An 18,367-nucleotide genomic window follows, 5' to 3' on the forward strand; every position below is an offset into this window, starting at 1 on the left:
CTGGTCTCCAGCATCTGCAGTCCTCACTTTTCCTAGCACATTACATCTTTGGCAAGTATATCCTTTCTTCGTTAAAGAGACAAAACATGCCATTGAATGAATTAATGAAGCAACTGAGACATAACGAACAGAATAAAGTCACTTGGTATTTTCAAGGGAAAAATCAAATTACACATTTCCCAGGTGTTGGATATTACGTTGTATATCAGCTAATACTCTTCGTCAAACATTTGTAACCTTTAAATTACTCTGAGCAATGGTGAGAAATATCCACTACTATATTAACTAATTTTTTTTTTAAATTAAACTCATTCGGGGGAAGTGAGTATCACTAAATACACCAATCAATTACTGCCCATCTCTAACTGCACTTCAGAAATTGGCAGTAAGCCACTTTCTTGAACCACTGCAGTCCACAGTGTATGTAGAGCACCACAAAGGTATTAGGAAGGGAGTTCCAGGATTTTGAATTAATAATGATACTGTTACAAGTCAAGATGGTGTGTGGGTTGGAGGGGAATTTAGAGATTCATTCTGATACATATGCTGTGCTGGTACAGATTGCAAGTTTGGGAGGTGTTGTCATTGAATCTTATAGATGGTACACACATCTGTCACAGTGTGTCAATGCTGAAGGCAGTGTCAATTATGAAAGCTGCTTTGTCATGAATGATGTCAATTGACTTGAATCTATGAGATGAGAATGTGGACACTGCTTATATTCTCTCAAGTGAGTCAAACAATTCAATGTTGTCATAAGAAATGATAGAAAAGGAAGTAAATAAGGATGAAAGCACAATTGGGTTGAAGTTGACACAACTTCAGTAAATATTATATTGTTGTACAAGAAGGAACAAGAGAGGTCATCTATATGGTGCTCTTATATGCCTAAAAACGGATGGTTCAACAGTATATTTGACATCTATACCATTATTTCACTGACAAGTGAGGAAAAAAAAGCATACAAAATAAATTGAGCAAAATGGAAAACTCTGACTATATAGCTGTACAAAATATTGGAAAATTATCCTTAACACTTACAACCACTTACAAAAACAGTGTTAGAACTGTTATAATTGTTTTGCAGCCAGAGTAGAGAAATATCTCATCTGTTTTGGATACATTCCACCTCTTTAGATTCTCAGTCGCTGATGATTACGCTAAAGAAACAAAATAAAATAAGAAATTGAAATTATCCTTAAGCTACTGTAGATATTTACTCATGGAAATGGTTTTAATATTTTAGATAGCATACAGAAGGAGAGGTAATCATCAATAAAAATATATAGATTAAGGAGTTGGGTTAGATTATCAGTTATTGCCCTTAACCCAATTTCCATGATAATAAAACAAAGAACAGCAGATGCTGAAGATCTGAAACGGATCTGAAAACAGAAATTGCTGGAGAAACTCAGCAGGGCTGACAGCATTGTGGAGAGAAAGCAGGGTTAACACTTCAAGTCCAGTGACTCTTCTTCAGAAGACAGGAATCACAGAATTGCTTCTGTGCAGAAGACTCAAAATGTTATCTCTGCTTTCTTTCCACAGATGCTGTCAGCCCTGCTGAGTTTCTCCAGTAATTTCTGTTTCTGTTTCAAATTTCCATGACATTTTTAGTGAGTGATAGAATCATGGAATCGTTAAAATCCTTTTAAAGAACACTACACCTGTTCCTGAGATAATAAAACATTATCAGCTATCGGGGAGCAAAATGTTTAGTTGAATGAAATGTTAAATCATAATGAGTAACTCTGAACTCCTTGAATTTACCTGACTGTATAAGGCAATGGAATAATCCTTAAGGTCTGTGCAAATTGGTTTCAGGTTTTTTCTCCCCCAACATTTTTTTGTGTTGCCTTCGAGATGACAATGCAGTCATTACGGGAGAAATATTTAGTGTGCACTGTTAGATCAAATCTTAATGGGTTAAATAGGCTTGTTCCAATCCATTTGTGGAGTCAATTAATTTTATCCTTGTATCTGATCACATAATGATGTAGTTTTTCAGAATTTTTCAATTAATTCAGACTCTTAATAATTTATAAATTCCATTAAAATATAGCCATTTAAAAAATATAACTTTCCTCATGCATTCTTAGTTTTGAAATCAAAATTTATTTCAGTGTCCTAATTTCAAATGTCTTCTCAGGACCTCAAAGCTGTAGGAAAATTAGCTTTCTTCATTCATTCTTTCCTCACAACATATAGGTCTTTCAAAAATCAATGTCACCTAACAACCACTTGACATATGCAATCTTCCCTTATATTGTTACTAGTCTTGGTATTGCACTATGTCTTGCCTTCAATGATGGTTTCTCCATAATGGGAAAAAAATACATTTTCATGATGACTCAGTTCATGTTATTATTTTGATCTGAGTAACATAGACTTGAAAGATAACAATTCACACTTTGTCAATTTCAAGTTAGCTTATCACAACTAGGAAAGTAAGTAGAATCAAGAAAAGGATAAACAAGGAGTTAAGATTCCCATTCCTCATGACTATCTAGCATTCCATAATGAATGTTAGACTATGACAATATTGTCAAAGCCTGCTTATATGAACTTTTGATCTTTCATATGAAGACTGGTTACTAACTAAGTTGCTAGAAGCATGCACTGGACAAAATTGTGAAACCTGAAAGAATCAATACTTTTATATGGAGGCAGGGTGGATTAGATTCAATTTGGCAGGAGATATTTCAAAACGTAAATGTCACTCTGAAACCTGGATCAAAATATATATTTGTGAAATTTACAAAATTAAATGCAAGCATTTAAGAATAACGAACAATGGTGCACAACCATTTAACTTTAAGAGGCATTTGGATAGGTATACGACTAGGAAGGGTTTGGAGGGATATGGGCTGGGTGCTGGCAGGTGGGACTAGATTGGGTTGGGATAGGACCGAAGAGTCTGTTCATCTCTATGACTCCATGACACATTGTTCTCCCTCACCTTGAGAAACTTATCAAACCCACTGTGTACAGAACCAACTCAAAAACGTAAAACACCAATAATATTGCATTGATGGTCACTTCCAATCTCAGAACATAGGTCTGGAGCAGCATATAATAAACAGCCATTATTGTAGATGGTCCAAGAAGCACCAGGCTAATGGTGAGAGGTACCTTACGCTGGCACAGATTCCCCTTGGAACCTAAGGAGGAATTAACAAAAATGTTAGCTGAAACTTAAAAAAAGTTATTCTTAAAAGTGCAAACTATTGCTATAATATCTCTGGTACATCAAATGATCCTGAAAAGTTAAAGCTGCTTGATTTTTGAGCTACAGAAGTTAATCAGTTCTCATCTGATAAGCACTCTCTCAGCAGTTTCAGTCCATGCCACCTTAATTCTCCATGCTGCTACCTTCCCAATCCAAAGTGTTCCACATAAGACCATAAACAGAATCTTATCTTTCGCCTCTCTGCTGATAAACTGCTTCTTTCCCACCAAAATGAGTTACTTAGTTCATACTGTAACAACACTGTGGTTTTAAGGGGTGTATTTTGTCCTTGCTCTGTGAAGAGAGGTTTTAAGACTAATGTGAAGAGCTGTCCCTTTGAATCCAATAAAAGTTAAACAGCTTGAGAGGCCTTGGAATTTCTTTTTAAGTTGAAACAATAGAAGCACAAACTTTGAACAATAGAAGCAGCCTGAATGGGTGGGGTGAAATTCCCCAGAGCCAGGAATTTTAGTTTTAATATTTCCAAAGCAGTTGCTGGGATCTTGAAGCTAGGTTTGGAAGTTGTGGTACATCACTCCCTGCTATTCTCTCTCTCTCATGCACAGAATTTTGTCTTGATTTTTTTTTCCCTCCTCTGGACTTGAACATTAAATGTGAGACAATCTATTTTACTGAATTTGCCTTTGCCAAGATTATTTTTATGGGGTGTTATTGTTTTGGAACAGGTACTGTTGAGTAGTTAAATAATTCAATTTTATGTTAAGTTTTCCAATGGAGTTAAGCTATTCCAATTTAGAGTCATAGAGATGTACAGCACAGAAACAGACCCTTTGGTCCAACTCATCCATGCCAACCAGATATTCTAACCTAACCTAGTCCCATTTGCCAGCATTTGGCCCATATCCCTTTAAATCCTTCCTATTGATGTACCTATCCAGATGCCTTTTAAATGTTGTAATTGTACCAGCCTCCACCACTTCCTCTGGCAGCTCATTCCAAACACACACACCCTCTGCGTGAAAAGTTTGCCCCTCAAGTCCCTTTTAAATTTTTCCCCTCTCACCCTAAACCTATGCCCTCTAGTTCTGGATTTCCCTACTCGAAGGAAAATACCTTGTCTATTTATCCTATCCATACCCCTCATTATTCTTCTTTCTTTTACTGTATTTTACCTATAGTGTATAAATAAAGTGTGTTTTACTTCAAGACTTGGAGTTTGACCAATCGAATTGCATCTGGAATGCAACACCTGTCCCTTACCTTTAAATTAAGAAAAACTTCAGGCTTAGGCTGTCTTCTTAACATATTTTGAGAGGGTTTGTCTGGTCCTTAACAAAGCTCTTCTTGTTTTATTCTAACACAAAACTTCCCTATTCTTCTGGCTCCTTCTCTACATATCAATTCCTCACCAACTTTGAAAATACTTTTCATTTCTTTCTCACAGGCACCTTCATCAGATTCTTCCATAGATACAGAGACCAAGGCAAGATATAAGGCACTTCAACGAGAAGATTTCAGCCAACAGAAAATCTATATTTATGGTCTTCAGAAACTTTTTCAGGTTCAAGGGCAGCAATTATTTCCATAATTAATCAACTCTAATGAAATGATATTGGCCTGCACTGTTAACTGGTCTCTTTCCACAGATACTTCCTGAACTGCCAGGTTTCTCCAGCATTTTCTGTTTTTGTTTACTTTAGATTTAGGTTTTATTGTCACGTATACTCAAGTACAGAGGCACAGGAATACAGTTTTAAAAAGTGTACGATGTCGCCATTCCCAATGCCATCTTAGGTACAAAGATACCGAAGTACAAAAATAGAAAAATAAAGATATAAGTTAAAAAGTTCAACACTACTGTTCTTCTGAGTGTAAGTAGAAAAATAAAGAAATAAAGTTAAAAATTAAACATTACAGTCCTTCCTTAAGCCATGGGTCTGCACATGCCTCACACTAGGCTTTCCCCTGTACTGAGTAACCTTTCACCTGTGCTGTGAGAAGATGTGCCCAGGCTCGCTAGACACTACACTGCCAACTGCTGCTGACCACCATCTGGGCTCACCAGGCTTATCCAATTGTTTTCCATCATTGCTTTGACATAACCCTTATTAGATCTGACAGTCCTGAACATAAATTTATCACTTGATTTTGTTCATTCTGATCCCAGAATATGGAATCCAACCAGATAATCTTGGTAACCACTACTGACTGACTAGCACTGCTGCCTCACAGTGCCAGGGACCTGAGTTCAATTCCAGCCTTAAGTGACTGCATGGAGTCTGCACAAGCTCCCATGTCAGCGTGGATTTCCTCCGGGGGCTCCAGTTTCCTCCAATAGTCCAAAGATGTGCAGATTAGGTGGATTGGCAATTCTAAATTGCCCATAGTGTCCAGGGAAGTCCAGGCTAGATGGGTTAGCTGTAATAAATGTGAAGTTTTGGGGATAGGGTGAGGTCTGAGTGGGGTGCTCTTCAGAGGGCTGGTGTACAATTGATGGGTTGAATTAAGTCTTTCTGCATTGTAGGGATTGTATGATTCTATGACTGAAACATAGCTCATCATCTCAACCAGTATAGAGATGAAAGAATACGCAAAGTTCCAAAATAACTTTCATTATCTGAAACATATGACTGCATTGAGGATGTAAAAGTAAGTCAATTTTTAGCTTTGTTATGGAAAGAAGTTAAAAATTAGCATTTCTCAAGCATTCTAAACAATTTTGATACAATCCAAAGTAACCTATAGCCAATTTAAGTGCTCTTTTAGAGTAGTCATTATTATAATGTAGAAAACACAGCAAGCAATCAGCTTACAGTCAGATTATTAAAAGATCCTGGTTGAAAATTGAGGGGAGCTCCTCTGCTTATCTTTACAATAGATGATACAGCATCTTTTATTATATTCACCCAAGAGGACACACAATTTAACATAAAGCATTGCACTGAAATTTTGAACTGGATTACCGAGGCCAAGTTTCTGGTATAGGAAGTGAACCATTAACCTTCTTACCCAAAAGCTAGAATGTGTACAAAAATCATGGCATGACTCAGATGCACTGAGAGAGTAGTATCGCAGGATTAAACTGTCCTTAACTTGGCCCAATTTGGGATAAACCAAAGCCCGGGCACACAAAAGTTAAAAGGTCAATATTAGGAAATAAGATAATGATGAAAGTAAGTTGACTGGGTAGGGAATGGGTAGTTGGGAGGGCAATTATATTCAAAATTCACTGGATAGCCAAGCTCAAATTTATAAATAGTTTCAAGATGCTACATCTCAGCTATCTCCTCCAGATAACATCCTTGTGTGCAGCTGCTACTTCTTTTCCTTGTGCCATGCTGTCTCTATGTCAATAATCTCCAGTCTTCCAATCACTATTGTCCTTGCCTTAATGAACTCTTATCCTCCTTAATAAACCTTCATTTTCAGTTTTCAAAAGGCTTGACAACTTTTGACAAAGCAATTGCGCTCCCAACCCTGCTCTTCTCTTCATGCTTTGTGTTCACTTTTCTTGCTACTGCTATGTAAATTGCTCCAAGATGTTTCTACTACAGAAGCAAAATTGCGACTGCAGATAGTACCTTCACCTACTAACCTATCTGATGAGAGCTTTCGGCATATTAAAAATTGCATACATGTTCACTTTAAAATTTTATTTTCACAGAGCAGGAAGATCTGAGAAAATTGCTACATTCGATATGAACACAATGAAAAAGCAATATTGTATATAAGAAAAAAAAAGATGTTTTCCTGTTCTTTGCTTTACGGAATGGCTCCATGTATGTCGACAATATACAGCTCAACCTCACCATTTCCTCTTTCTACTTTGCTATCACTACTTGTCCAACATCTAACACTCCCTATGCAGAACTTATCTCCAACTCAATTTTGTGAACTCAGAGACCATTGTTTTTGCTCCTCTTTATAAACTCCTTTTCCTCATGACTGACATTGTCTTTCTCCCTGAAGGATGTCTGGTTAAACCAGACTGTTCACAACCATGGTTCATGTTTTACCCACAGATAAATTTCTGTTCGTAACACATCCACATTACGAATAAGACCAACTAATTCCAATTCCATAACATGATCCAATTCTATCCTGTCTCAGCTGTTGCTGAGTATACACACATTTCTTTGTTACTTCCAGACATGATTATCTCTTGTAACTCAGTGTCTAACTTTGCTTTATAATGCTTGTGAAGCACCTTGAGACATTTTATTACGTTAATAGTACCATATAAATGCAAATTGTTCTTTGGACAAAATTTCATAATTCACTTGTAATAACTTGCATTTATAAAGAATCTTTAATATTGTAAAACAGTCCAAACTGGCTTCACAGGAACGTTATAAAACAAACTACTATATCACCATTAGGAAATATTTTGCTTTTGCTCATTCAGCTTGAGAAGCAGACTTTAAGAAGCATCTCAAATGAGGAGACAGGCAGAGAGATGGAGAGGTTTAGAAAGAAATTAAAGAACTTAAGGTCTTAGCAGGTGAAGATATGGCAGTCAGCACTGGAACAATTAAAATTGGAGATGATCAAGAAGATAGAATTGGGGGACACAGATATACTGAAGGTTTGTAGGGATGAAGGAAATTGCACGAAGAGGAAGGGTGAAACTTTAGAGGTACTCTGAAAACATGAGGAAATTAAAATGCAAATGTTGCTTAACAGGAGCCAATTTAGATCAGCGAGCATAAATGTTGGGTAAAAGGAAATTGATTAGTGTTTGGACACATGGAGGAGTTTTGGATGGCTTTTTGTTTTTGGACATAGAATAAGTGGGACCAGCCAGGAGCTCTTTTGGACAGGCATATCTGAAAGTGAAAAAAAAAGTGTGGAGATAGATTTCAACAAATGAGCTGAGAGGGACAATACTATGGAGACAGAAATAGAAAATCTTATTGATGATGAATTATGAAGACAGAAGCTCATCTTGGGGTCAATAACTCAGCAAGGTTGCAAACTACCTGGTTTATTCTCAGAAAATTGCCAGGGAGAAGGGGAATTGGTAGCAAGGGAATGCAGTTAGTAGCAATGACTAAAGACAATGGTCTTCATGATATTTAAGTAGAGAGAAATCCGGTACTGAATGTCAAGCAAGTAGTCTGACAGCTTAGAAACAGTGGAAGGTTTGAGAAAGGTGATGTGTTATGTCTCATGTTCAGCAAACCATCAAGATACACACTCATGATATAATCATATTATCAGAGCATGCAATCTGATGGTATGACAATCTCAGATTCAATGTTAACTGTGATCACTTGAATGAAGCATGCTCTTCTGCTGGAAGTAAGTGGCCTATTACTAGCACAGCCACCTATGTGTCTGTGAATATAATGATCATATATAAAAGCCTGCCATAATAAAGATCTGTTAAATCTTTGAATGCTACATTATCCGTGCCTAGGTTCTTATGTTAGAAGGGATAAATTAGCATTACTGTACCAGGTAACAATACTACTGGAGTCAAAACCCACATCAAGTGGTAGTGAGGAAATTGACACTCTGTTTCTGGATGTTACTGAGAGGCAGCATGTAGATAAGAAAGGGAAACCCAACAATAGATCCCTGGGAGAACACTAAAGCACCAAAGGTAAATGTACAGAAGTAGGAATGGAACCATTCGTTGCAAATGATATGCTGGCTACAGTTGGATAGGTAAACAGTGAGTTAATATAGTCACATCCAACAGGATGGTTTGTTGAAGAAGCATTGGAAAAGGATGTGTGAAATCAAGTCAGACTTGGCAAAGATCCATGTTTAAGAAGATGAAAAAAGGTAGTTTAACCTTTGTCTAGTCACATGGGATGTTCTTTGAGACTTTGGTAAAAACCCACTTTATATTGTCGCAGGGAGTGGAAATCTAGCAAGGGATCAAATATATATGCACCAGGATTTAGGAGGCAACAATAGTTTCATGGATTTTGGGGAGGGAAGAAAGATTGGAGATGGAAGAACAGAGGAATCAAGGATTTTTTTTTTCTGTGAGTAGAGTGATGACAAATTTGAAGGAGAGGGGGCAGAACTTGACATGAGAAAACTGTAACAATATCAGCAATCATAGGGATCAAGAAGGAGGTTAGGCTGTTTAGAAGTTTCAGGGAATTAGGCCTAAGTGACAAGAGATGGGTACAAGAGCAGGATACATTCAAAAAGTGAACTTGAAGAATGCAAGAGTAAAAGCAACATGGAGAATGTAGGAGTAAATATAGGAAATGCAAACTTAGGGCTAGGGTGGAGAGAACCATTGAGGATGTTTGCCCTCACGGGGTAGGGAAAGGTGGTGGGTGAATGAGGGGTTTGGTTTTAACAGAGAAGCCCATTGGATGGTCTCAAACACAATGGCAAAGAAATTCATGACCTTGTTGCGCTTGTTATAGGAAGTAAAGGAGGATGAAGAGACAGGAAAGAACAGTTTAAGATTTGCAGTCAAGAAAATTAACCAGGATTGTTCAGCGAGAGACAATAATGATTTTAAGGAAACTAGGACATCAAAGGTAGTCAAGTGTTTTTTTTAAGCAGATCGGTAATTGCAGAATTATTATATAGAACAGAGAGTCAAACGCTAGGCAGTGGAATTTTCCAAATGCTGTTGGAAATGAATTGGGAGAGTAAATCTTCCCAGGACCAGCCGCAGAAGGAAGTATGGCTAGATGGGTGGGTGGAGGACGGGCATTTGCATTAAGCATAGTGATCAGCAATGGCCTTATCTGTGACTGGCATACTGCAAGTAACAAGGCCACATGTAACGTTAAGGTCAAGGAGATAGCCATGAACAAATGGAGCGAGAGACGAACGAAGGATAGAGGGCACGTAACTCGGAGACACAACATGATGAAATTAAAATAATTCTTCAAGGATGAGAAGTTATTTTGTGCAAAGGCTAAGAAGAACAGCAATGAAGAAATCCAGACGGGGAAAAGAGCTGTGGTTTAGATTAGACCGATTCCCTATAGTGTGGAAACAGGCCATTTGACCCAACAAGTCCACACCAACCCTCCAAAGAGTCACCCATCCAGACCCATTTCCTCTGACTAATGCACCTAACACTATGGGCAATTTAGCATGGCCAATTCACCTGACCTGCACGTCTTTCCACTGTGGGAGGAAACCGGAGCACGCAGACACAGGGAGTATGTACAAACTCCACACAGACAGTCACCCGAGGCTGGAATCGAATCTGGGTGCCTGGTGCTGTGAGGCAGCAGTGCTAACCACCAAGCCACCGTGGTATTCAGGTGGACAATAAAAAATGAGAATTTTGAATGTCAGATCAAAAAGATGAGGGGGTTAAAAAAAAAGGTGTGATATTCCAAGAAGCGGAAAGTACCAGAAGAGGTATGGACAGATCAAACTGTGTCTTTGTGGTGAGAACTACAGTGCCCATTGTGTAGTCACTTACCAAAAAATATTCTCATTATTTCAACTCCAAGGTAGAGAAATAGCATCACTAGGTCCAAAGTCAGATTTGCAGAAGTATATGGTAAGAGCTGACCTACAATATACAGAGCAGAAAATATTACAGGCAGGGGAAAAATAATAACAAATGCACATTATTTGCATAGGATAAGTCCAGACACTGCCACAGTGAAAATATATCAGTGATATTTTGCAAACAAGCTGTTCAGTCATATTATTGCACATTTCTGGAGCAGATGAGGTTTGAACCCATGCTTCCAGAGGTGGGTACACTACCACTATACCAAACCAGCCTAGCATTTTAGTGACATACACTTTTGGTGTTACGGGTAAAGACAGACAGAACAGAGAAAGGGTGTTTATGGAGGGGATATCATGAATTGTCTTCACCCTCTATAATAATCCTGGAGTATTAGGAAGATTTGTAGTTTTTTTAATAACCTGCTCAGATGTTATGACACACCTCCAGAGAATGGAGGACACAAACCCATACCTTCTAGCCCAGAGATAGGACTCTACCATTGCACCACAAGAGCCCTTAGATTTAAAGAGAACTCAGCTCTTCGTAATTTTAATCAACCTCCTCAGACGTGTAACATACCTCTGGGAAAGTTGGGCTTGACCATAGGCCTCATGGCTCAGGGCAGGGACACCACTGCTACACCACCAGACCCCTTGCATATTAGCAATAGATAATTTCTAATCAATCCAATGAGAGAAGTTATTACACGCTTCTGAGCAGGTGGGACTTTAACCAAGGCCTCCTGCCCAAGAGACAGAGATACTACCACTGTACCACCAGAACCCAATAGCAAGTATGTGATAAATATGTTAAAGAGCTTCATGTTGATCTCCAGAGCAGGTGAGATTTGAACCTAAACCTCTTGCTGCACAGAGCCTTTAGTATCCTTCGTGGCAGATGGAGTTCAGTTTAAGAAAGTGTGTGGTTCTCCATCTTGGACCAAAAAAGGACAGATCAGGATACTTTCAAGATGATATGAAGTCACATAAAATGAAGACCAAAGGAATATGGGGATTCAAGTGCACTGTAACATTTTAAAAGGTCACAAATACGTGCAGAAAATAATCAAGAAAGCTAACAGAATACTGGCCTTTATATCTGGAGGACTTCAGTATAAAGATGTAAAGGTTATGCTGCAGTTGTACAAAACCCTGGTTAGACCCTGTTTGAAATACAGCAAGCAGATCGAGGCATCACACCTTAGGGATGAGATATTGGCCTTGGAGACGTACAAGATAGATTTACAAGAATAATTCCTGGACTTCAGGGGTTAACTGATGATGAGAGCTTTTACAAGTTAGGCCTGTTTTCTCCAGAGTTTAGAAGATTCAGGGCAGAAGTCTTCAAGATGCTAACAGGAAAAGACAGGATAGATGAACTATTTCCAATGATTGGGGATTCTAGAATTAGGGCTCAGCGTCTAAAAAATCAGGGCTAGACCATTCATGTCTACACACGAAGGGTGATAGATGTTTGGAACTCTCTTTCACAAATGACAGTGTGTGCTAGATCTGTTTTAATTTTAAATGAGTTAGTTTATTTTTGTTAGGCAAGTGGGTGGCACGGTGGCTCAGTGGTTAGCACTGCTGCCTCACAGCACCAGGGACCCAGGTTCAATTCCAGCCTCGGGCGACTGTCTGGTACGGAGTTTGCACGTTCTCCCTGTGTCTGCGTGGGTTTACTCTGGGTGCTCCAGTTTCCTCCCATAGTCCAAAGATGTGTAGGCTAGGCGAATTGGCCATGCTAAATTGTCCATAGTGTTAAGTGCATTTGTCAGGGGTAAATATAGGATAGGAGGGTGGGTTACTCTTTGGAGGGTCGGTGTGGAATTGTTGGGCTGAAGGGCCTGTTTCCATACTGTAGGGAATCTTAATCTATATAAATTCAGGCCATGACCAGCCATTATCTCATTGAATGGCAAACAGGCTCAAGAATGACTACTACAGTTCTTATGTTTCTAACCAGCGCTTTTTTTAAAAAAAAAGTTTCTAATGAACCTGTTCAGAGATTATGCATCTCTGTCACAGGTGGGACTTGAACCCAGATCTCTTGGCCTGGAGGTAGGGAGACTACCACTGCACAACAGCCCCGTAGCACATTAATGATATTTTTCCACCAAAGGACATGTCCTTTTGAACCTCCAGATACCTGTTCAAATATATTATTACACACCTTGAAAGCATGTGAGACTTGAACCCATGAAGGGCTTATACCCGAAACGTCGATTCTCCTGCTCCTCGGATGCTGCCTGACCTGCTGTGCTTTTCCAGCACCACACTCTCAACTCTGATCTCCAGTATCTGCAGTCCTCACTTTCTCCCAGACTCTCTGGCTCAGAGTAGGGATACTTGCACTGCACCACGAACTCTGTCGCACAGTAATGATGTACAGAGATATTAAATGTCAAACAGCAGTTATCAATATAGGCAGTCTGTCTACGGTGCAATGGTCCTCACCTTTGAGCCAGGAGGCTTGGGTTCAAGTTCCACCTGCTCCAGAGGTGTGCAATAATATTGTTGAACACGTTGTTTAGAAAATATCCATGAGAATGGGAAATGCATTTGTTATAAGAGCCCTATTCTTTATATCTGGACCAGAATCTATATTTCAGTATCAAATCAGATGAAATGTTGCAGATAAGAAACTATGCAATCTTAGGCCTGGGCAGAAATCTCCAAGCACAGAAATTATCTCAGAGGAGAGTACAGGAAACCCTACTGGAAGCTATGCCTCCTTTTTATTTACTTAATCACAGCGGATAGGACTATATAGTTTACAGGTTAAAAACCTTTTTGAAAAGCAACAGAGGCCCTCAGGTGGCAAATGGGTGAGGCAGTTAGATAAGGTGCAGGGTTGGCAGGTAGGACGGGATGGGTCTCAGTCATATAATTATCCAGGCGTTAGAATAGGTTTTAATCCCTCTAACTACTTTTTCTAGCTACATTCAATACTGAAGAAGGTTCACTGATGCAATAAGCTGTTAAAAATCACACAATACTAGGTTATAGGCTAACAGTTTTATTTAAAAGTACTAGCTTTTGGAGCACTGCTCCTTCATCAGGTGGGGCAGGATCATGGGACACAAAATTTATAGCAAAAGATCATGGTGTCAGACAATTGATGTGATATATTTGAACAAACCTAGATTGCTGAGAAGTCTTTCATCTTTTAGATGGGCAGCACGGTGGCACAGTGGTTAGCACTGCTGCATCACAGCGTCAGAGACCCGGGTTCAGTTCCCGCCTCTGGGGACTGACTGTGTGGACTTTGCACATTCTCCCCGTGCCTGTGTGGGTTTCCTCCGGGTGCTCCGGTTTCCTCCCACAGTTCAAAAATGTGCAGGTTAGGTGAGCTTGCCATGCTAAATTGCCCGTAGTGTTAGGTGAAGGGGTAAATGTCGGGGAATGGGTCTGAGTGGGTAGTGCTTCGGCGGGTTGGTGTGGACTTGTTGGCCCGAAGGGCCTGTTTCCACACTGTAAGTAATCTAATCTAATGAGTTGTAGGTTTCGATTCATTAATATGTAAATCCCAGAACTTCTTTCAAGTCACATTCTTGAGATAACTTAAGGTTTTATTTTTAACAAAGTGACATCTCAGCTCAGACAATGCATTAAAGGTACGAGGTTAGAGTCTGTATGTATCCCAATCTTAAGTCAGACTGGTTCTATTTCCAAAATAGGAATGTGTAAAATGTAACAAGGATTGACTGCCTACAGATGGTGTGCTTTTTGAACAAAACAAAATGTATCTGCAAATCCAATTCCACAAATGCAAATTCATGCATCATTGAGATGTCAGAGGTAGTTTCTTTACACAGAAAGTGGTGGGTACATGGAATGCACTGCCAGCAGTGGTAGTAGAGACAGATACATTAGGGGCATTTAACCGATTCTTAGATAGGCACATGGATGATAGTACAATGAAAGGTATGCAGGTTAGTTTGATCTTAGAGTGGGATAAAAGGTCGGCTCAACATCAAGGGCCGAAGGGTCTGTACTGTACTGTTCTATGCAACCAGTAGACTGTCTCAGGATTTCCAAACAGTCCAGACATGCATCTTTTACGGTATATCCAGTCCCCAGCTCTCTGGAGACTGCAAGATCTATGTTCATGTTTTTCCAGCTATGTTGGAACGTAAATTTTTGAAATACTATCTGGGAAAACATGTCCAGGGCATGCCATACACCAATTAATCACCTCTGGATAAATGCAAAAATCATTTCAGGAGATGATCAGTTTCAGTCAGACAGTTTTACAAATGTTACTCATGGAACTAATTAGTAATTCAGTTTTGAGGTCAGTTGAGAAAAAGAGGCTTTCTGCCAGTTCATGAAACGTTTAAACAAATAAAGATCTCATTCCTGTCTGTTCCCATGAATGAGTTTCTTTTCAGGATTTTCAAAGCAGGCCATTCAGCCCATTGAGTCCTCACCATCCCTCCAAAGTGCATCCCACCCAGACCCAGCCCTCTACTATACCCCTGTAACACTGCACTTCTCATGGTGAACCCACCTAACCTACACATCCCTGGACACAATGGGGCCAATTTAGCATAGTCAATCCACCTACCCTGCACATCTTTGGACTTTAGAAGAAAACAAGAATATCCACAGCAAACCCACACAGATATGGAGAGAATGTGCAAACTCCACACAGACAGTCATCCAAGGGTGGAATCAAACCTGGGTCCCTAGTGTTGTGAAGCAGCAGAGCTAACCACTGAGCCATTGTGACGCCTTCATCATTTACTATCCTGACAGGTTAGTCTTAAAACCTGGTACACCACTTGGGTGAGACAACCGTATCCATGTAAATTTTCTATCCCCTTTTTTCCTAAAGCTATTGATTTGACAGACCTAGAATAATGTGCACTAATACCTCATCCTGATTGTATATCAAATTTTTACTTCCTGTAAAAGTTTCAGGTCAATTGCAACAGCGCCACAACCATACGCATTCTCAAAAAAGAACTCAAAACCTACTTTTGTATATGAAAAGAAGGATCTCTGCCACAAAGTATGCTGCATAGTACCAGGTGTTCAGGAATAGCAGAACTTCCAGTGGAGTTAAGGAGAGCTGATACAAAACATTAAGGAATCAATACACATACAAATCTTCATTATTGCAGCATTTTTTAAAATTTCAGAAGACATTCAGTATTGATCTAATAACCCAAAGATTATAGCTGATAAGATTTCTGATTGCAAGACTAACAATTCAAGTATGGGTTGTTTGTGCTGTGTAGTCTTATGTCAACCAGGGTCAAAGAAACTAAAGCTTTTGCTTTGCAAAACAAAATCTATCAAGAGGTAGTTTTTTTTTGTGTGTGAAGCCTGCCTTTTTATAACTTTCCCTCACTCAACTCCTGCTCCCCTCCACACACTGTCCTAGTCAAGAACTATCAGCCATTATTCAAATCCTCAATTTTGTCTTCTACATGCATTCTCAAAGGAGTAAATTTTGCACAACTTTAATTTACAAAAGGATACAACTGGAGGAGGCTTTCCTGCAATAAAAGACACAAATCATTAAAAAGGAACTGTTGCAAATATGTTCCTGGAACCATTTAATTTGAAAATACACCTTTTGACCTAGCTCTGAGTCAGACAGACCACAAAGGTCCAGAGCTGATCAAGCCAAGCAGCTCTAAGGATGCTCCAATCAATATATGCAGTGGAAGAAAGCAGCTGTTCCTAATGAAGAATTCTTATCAACATATTAAGAGTAAAAGGATAACTAATAAAGGACGAAAGACCATAAAAGATCAAAAAGAAAACTTAGGTATAGAGATAAAAGATGTTGGTATGGTTCTTAATAAATGCTTTGCATCCACCTTCACAAAAGAGGGTGATAAGGGTGATAAGGCTGATATTGTAGTTTTGAATATGACAGAAATCTTGAAAAGGACGTGTTAATAAAATTAATGAAACTGAATATGACCAGGGCCATTTCAAACATATCCCAGACTGTTAAATGTGACAAAAGATGTGACCATAATTTTCCAGTCCTCTCTGGATACAGGTGTGGTGCCAGAGGATTGAAAGACTACTAAAAACTTTGTTTAAAAAGGTAGATTGGTTAAGATATTTAAAGTCCATGGAATCAAAGAGAATGTAGAAACCCAGATACAAGATTGGCACAGTAGCAGGTAGCAAAGGGTAAGTGTTGATGGGAGTTTTTGAGACTGGATGTCTCAAGTGGGACTTTGTAGAGCTCTGTACTTGTGTAATATTTATTAATTATTTGGATGTAAACATTGGGAGTGTCATTAAGAAATGCACAGACATCACAAAAATTGACTGCACCGGATAGTAAGGAGAATAGCTATAAACTACAGGAAGATATCAATAGAATGGTTAGGTAGGCAGAAATATGAGGTGATACATCTGGGGAGGTAACAACACAAAGGAATAGACAATTGATGAGAGAATACAGAGGTGTAAAGGAAATGAGTGATCTTGGAAGTGAAAGTTGACAATTCCTTGATGGTAGCAGGCTAGGTCGGTAAGGTGGTTAAGGCAGCATAGTTTTATTAGTCGAAATAGATTATACATGAGTAGGGAATTTATGCGAGAACTGATTGGTTAAGCCAACATGAGCACACTGTTCGGTTCTGGTTATCTCATTAAAACAAAGCATGTTATTGCACTAAAAGTAAAGTCACCATAGTGTTACCAGACATAGTAGTGGTATAAACTGAAGGCCACCACACCTCAGGCATGGGGAGAGATTGAGAAGGAGAGACCTTCATAGAAATTTCAGCTAGTGCAGAAACTAAACCCAAACTGCATTTACTGCTCCTCGGATGCTGCCTGAACTGCTGTGCTCTTCCAGCACCACTAATCCAGAATCTGGTTTCCAGCATCTGCAGTCATTGTTTTTACCTAGTTTTTCACAAGCACGCTGTCCAGCTAAATGAACTAACTAATTTCCTATTGCATAGTGAGATTAAGTATGTGGAGGAAAAATATGGCAATGGAATATATAGTGGGAAAATATGAAATGATCAAGGGTCACTCGACCCAAGACATCAAATCTGATTTCTCTCCACAGATGCTGCCAGACCTGCTGAGTTTTAAAACATTTCTGTTTTTGTTTGTAAAATAAACAGGCTAGTTATCTAAAGAATAAGAAATTCGGGGTCTGGAAGATGCAGAGGAATCTGGTTGTCCTTCCATATGAATCGCAAAAGTTTAGTACGCAGGTGGAGTAAGTAATTAGGAAAAGTATTTTTCAATTCTTCTGAACAATCACCACTTTTAAAAGTGCCACGTGAACAAAATGCAGGCAGTGGTACTCTGCTCATGGTATAAGTACGTGTCGCCGATACTGTTAGATTGGGTTTGTTAATTACTCATTCTTCTCCCTTTCCTCAAAGCTGCCTGGACCTCTCCCTGAAACCCCCGAATCTCTTTTCTCCTTCTTCTTCTCCTCCTTCTCCGCCGCCGCCATCAATCTGCTCACCCACCTCTCGCCATTTTACGTTACCACAGCAACAGCTTCCAGCGTCTTTCCGTCACTTCCTGGTAACGAATCCGAAACGGTCACGTTCGTACCAGACGGAGTGTTTTGTTTACCTGCGGAATACACCAGAAGGTGGTCTTTTAAAAATCATACTGGGCAAAGTGTAGGACCCGCTCTTCCTGCCACCTGCGAGATAGCGATATTGCTGTGTCTTGCACTTTGGAATCCACCAGAAGGTGGTCTTTTAAAAATCATACTGG

The 18,367-nt window shown here is 39.3% G+C and overlaps 1 protein-coding gene across 6 annotated transcripts; it reads right to left on the bottom strand.

Annotated features, from left to right (window-relative positions):
* Window positions 1–18,178, bottom strand: LOC122557889 (transmembrane protein 216-like). 6 transcript variants are annotated; one of them, XM_043706075.1, is made up of 6 exons: window positions 18,112–18,158; window positions 16,133–16,149; window positions 15,626–15,719; window positions 10,605–10,697; window positions 2,960–3,161; window positions 1–1,160 (listed from the first exon to the last, which is right to left on the bottom strand). In XM_043706075.1, the coding sequence occupies exons 1-6, from the start codon at window positions 18,119–18,121 to the stop codon at window positions 1,142–1,144; spliced, it is 435 nt and encodes a 144-aa protein (XP_043562010.1). In that variant the 5' UTR covers window positions 18,122–18,158; the 3' UTR covers window positions 1–1,141. The 6 variants fall into 6 exon arrangements, with proteins under 6 accessions (XP_043562010.1, XP_043562011.1, XP_043562015.1 ...); XM_043706076.1 differs by having other exon boundaries at window positions 17,998–18,155; XM_043706080.1 differs by lacking the exon at window positions 16,133–16,149 and having other exon boundaries at window positions 18,112–18,178.
* Window positions 18,179–18,367: the final 189 nt, after the last annotated feature.

The sequence above is a fragment of the Chiloscyllium plagiosum genome, chromosome 16 (genome assembly GCF_004010195.1).
Source record: "Chiloscyllium plagiosum isolate BGI_BamShark_2017 chromosome 16, ASM401019v2, whole genome shotgun sequence".
Lineage (NCBI taxonomy): Eukaryota > Metazoa > Chordata > Chondrichthyes > Orectolobiformes > Hemiscylliidae > Chiloscyllium > Chiloscyllium plagiosum.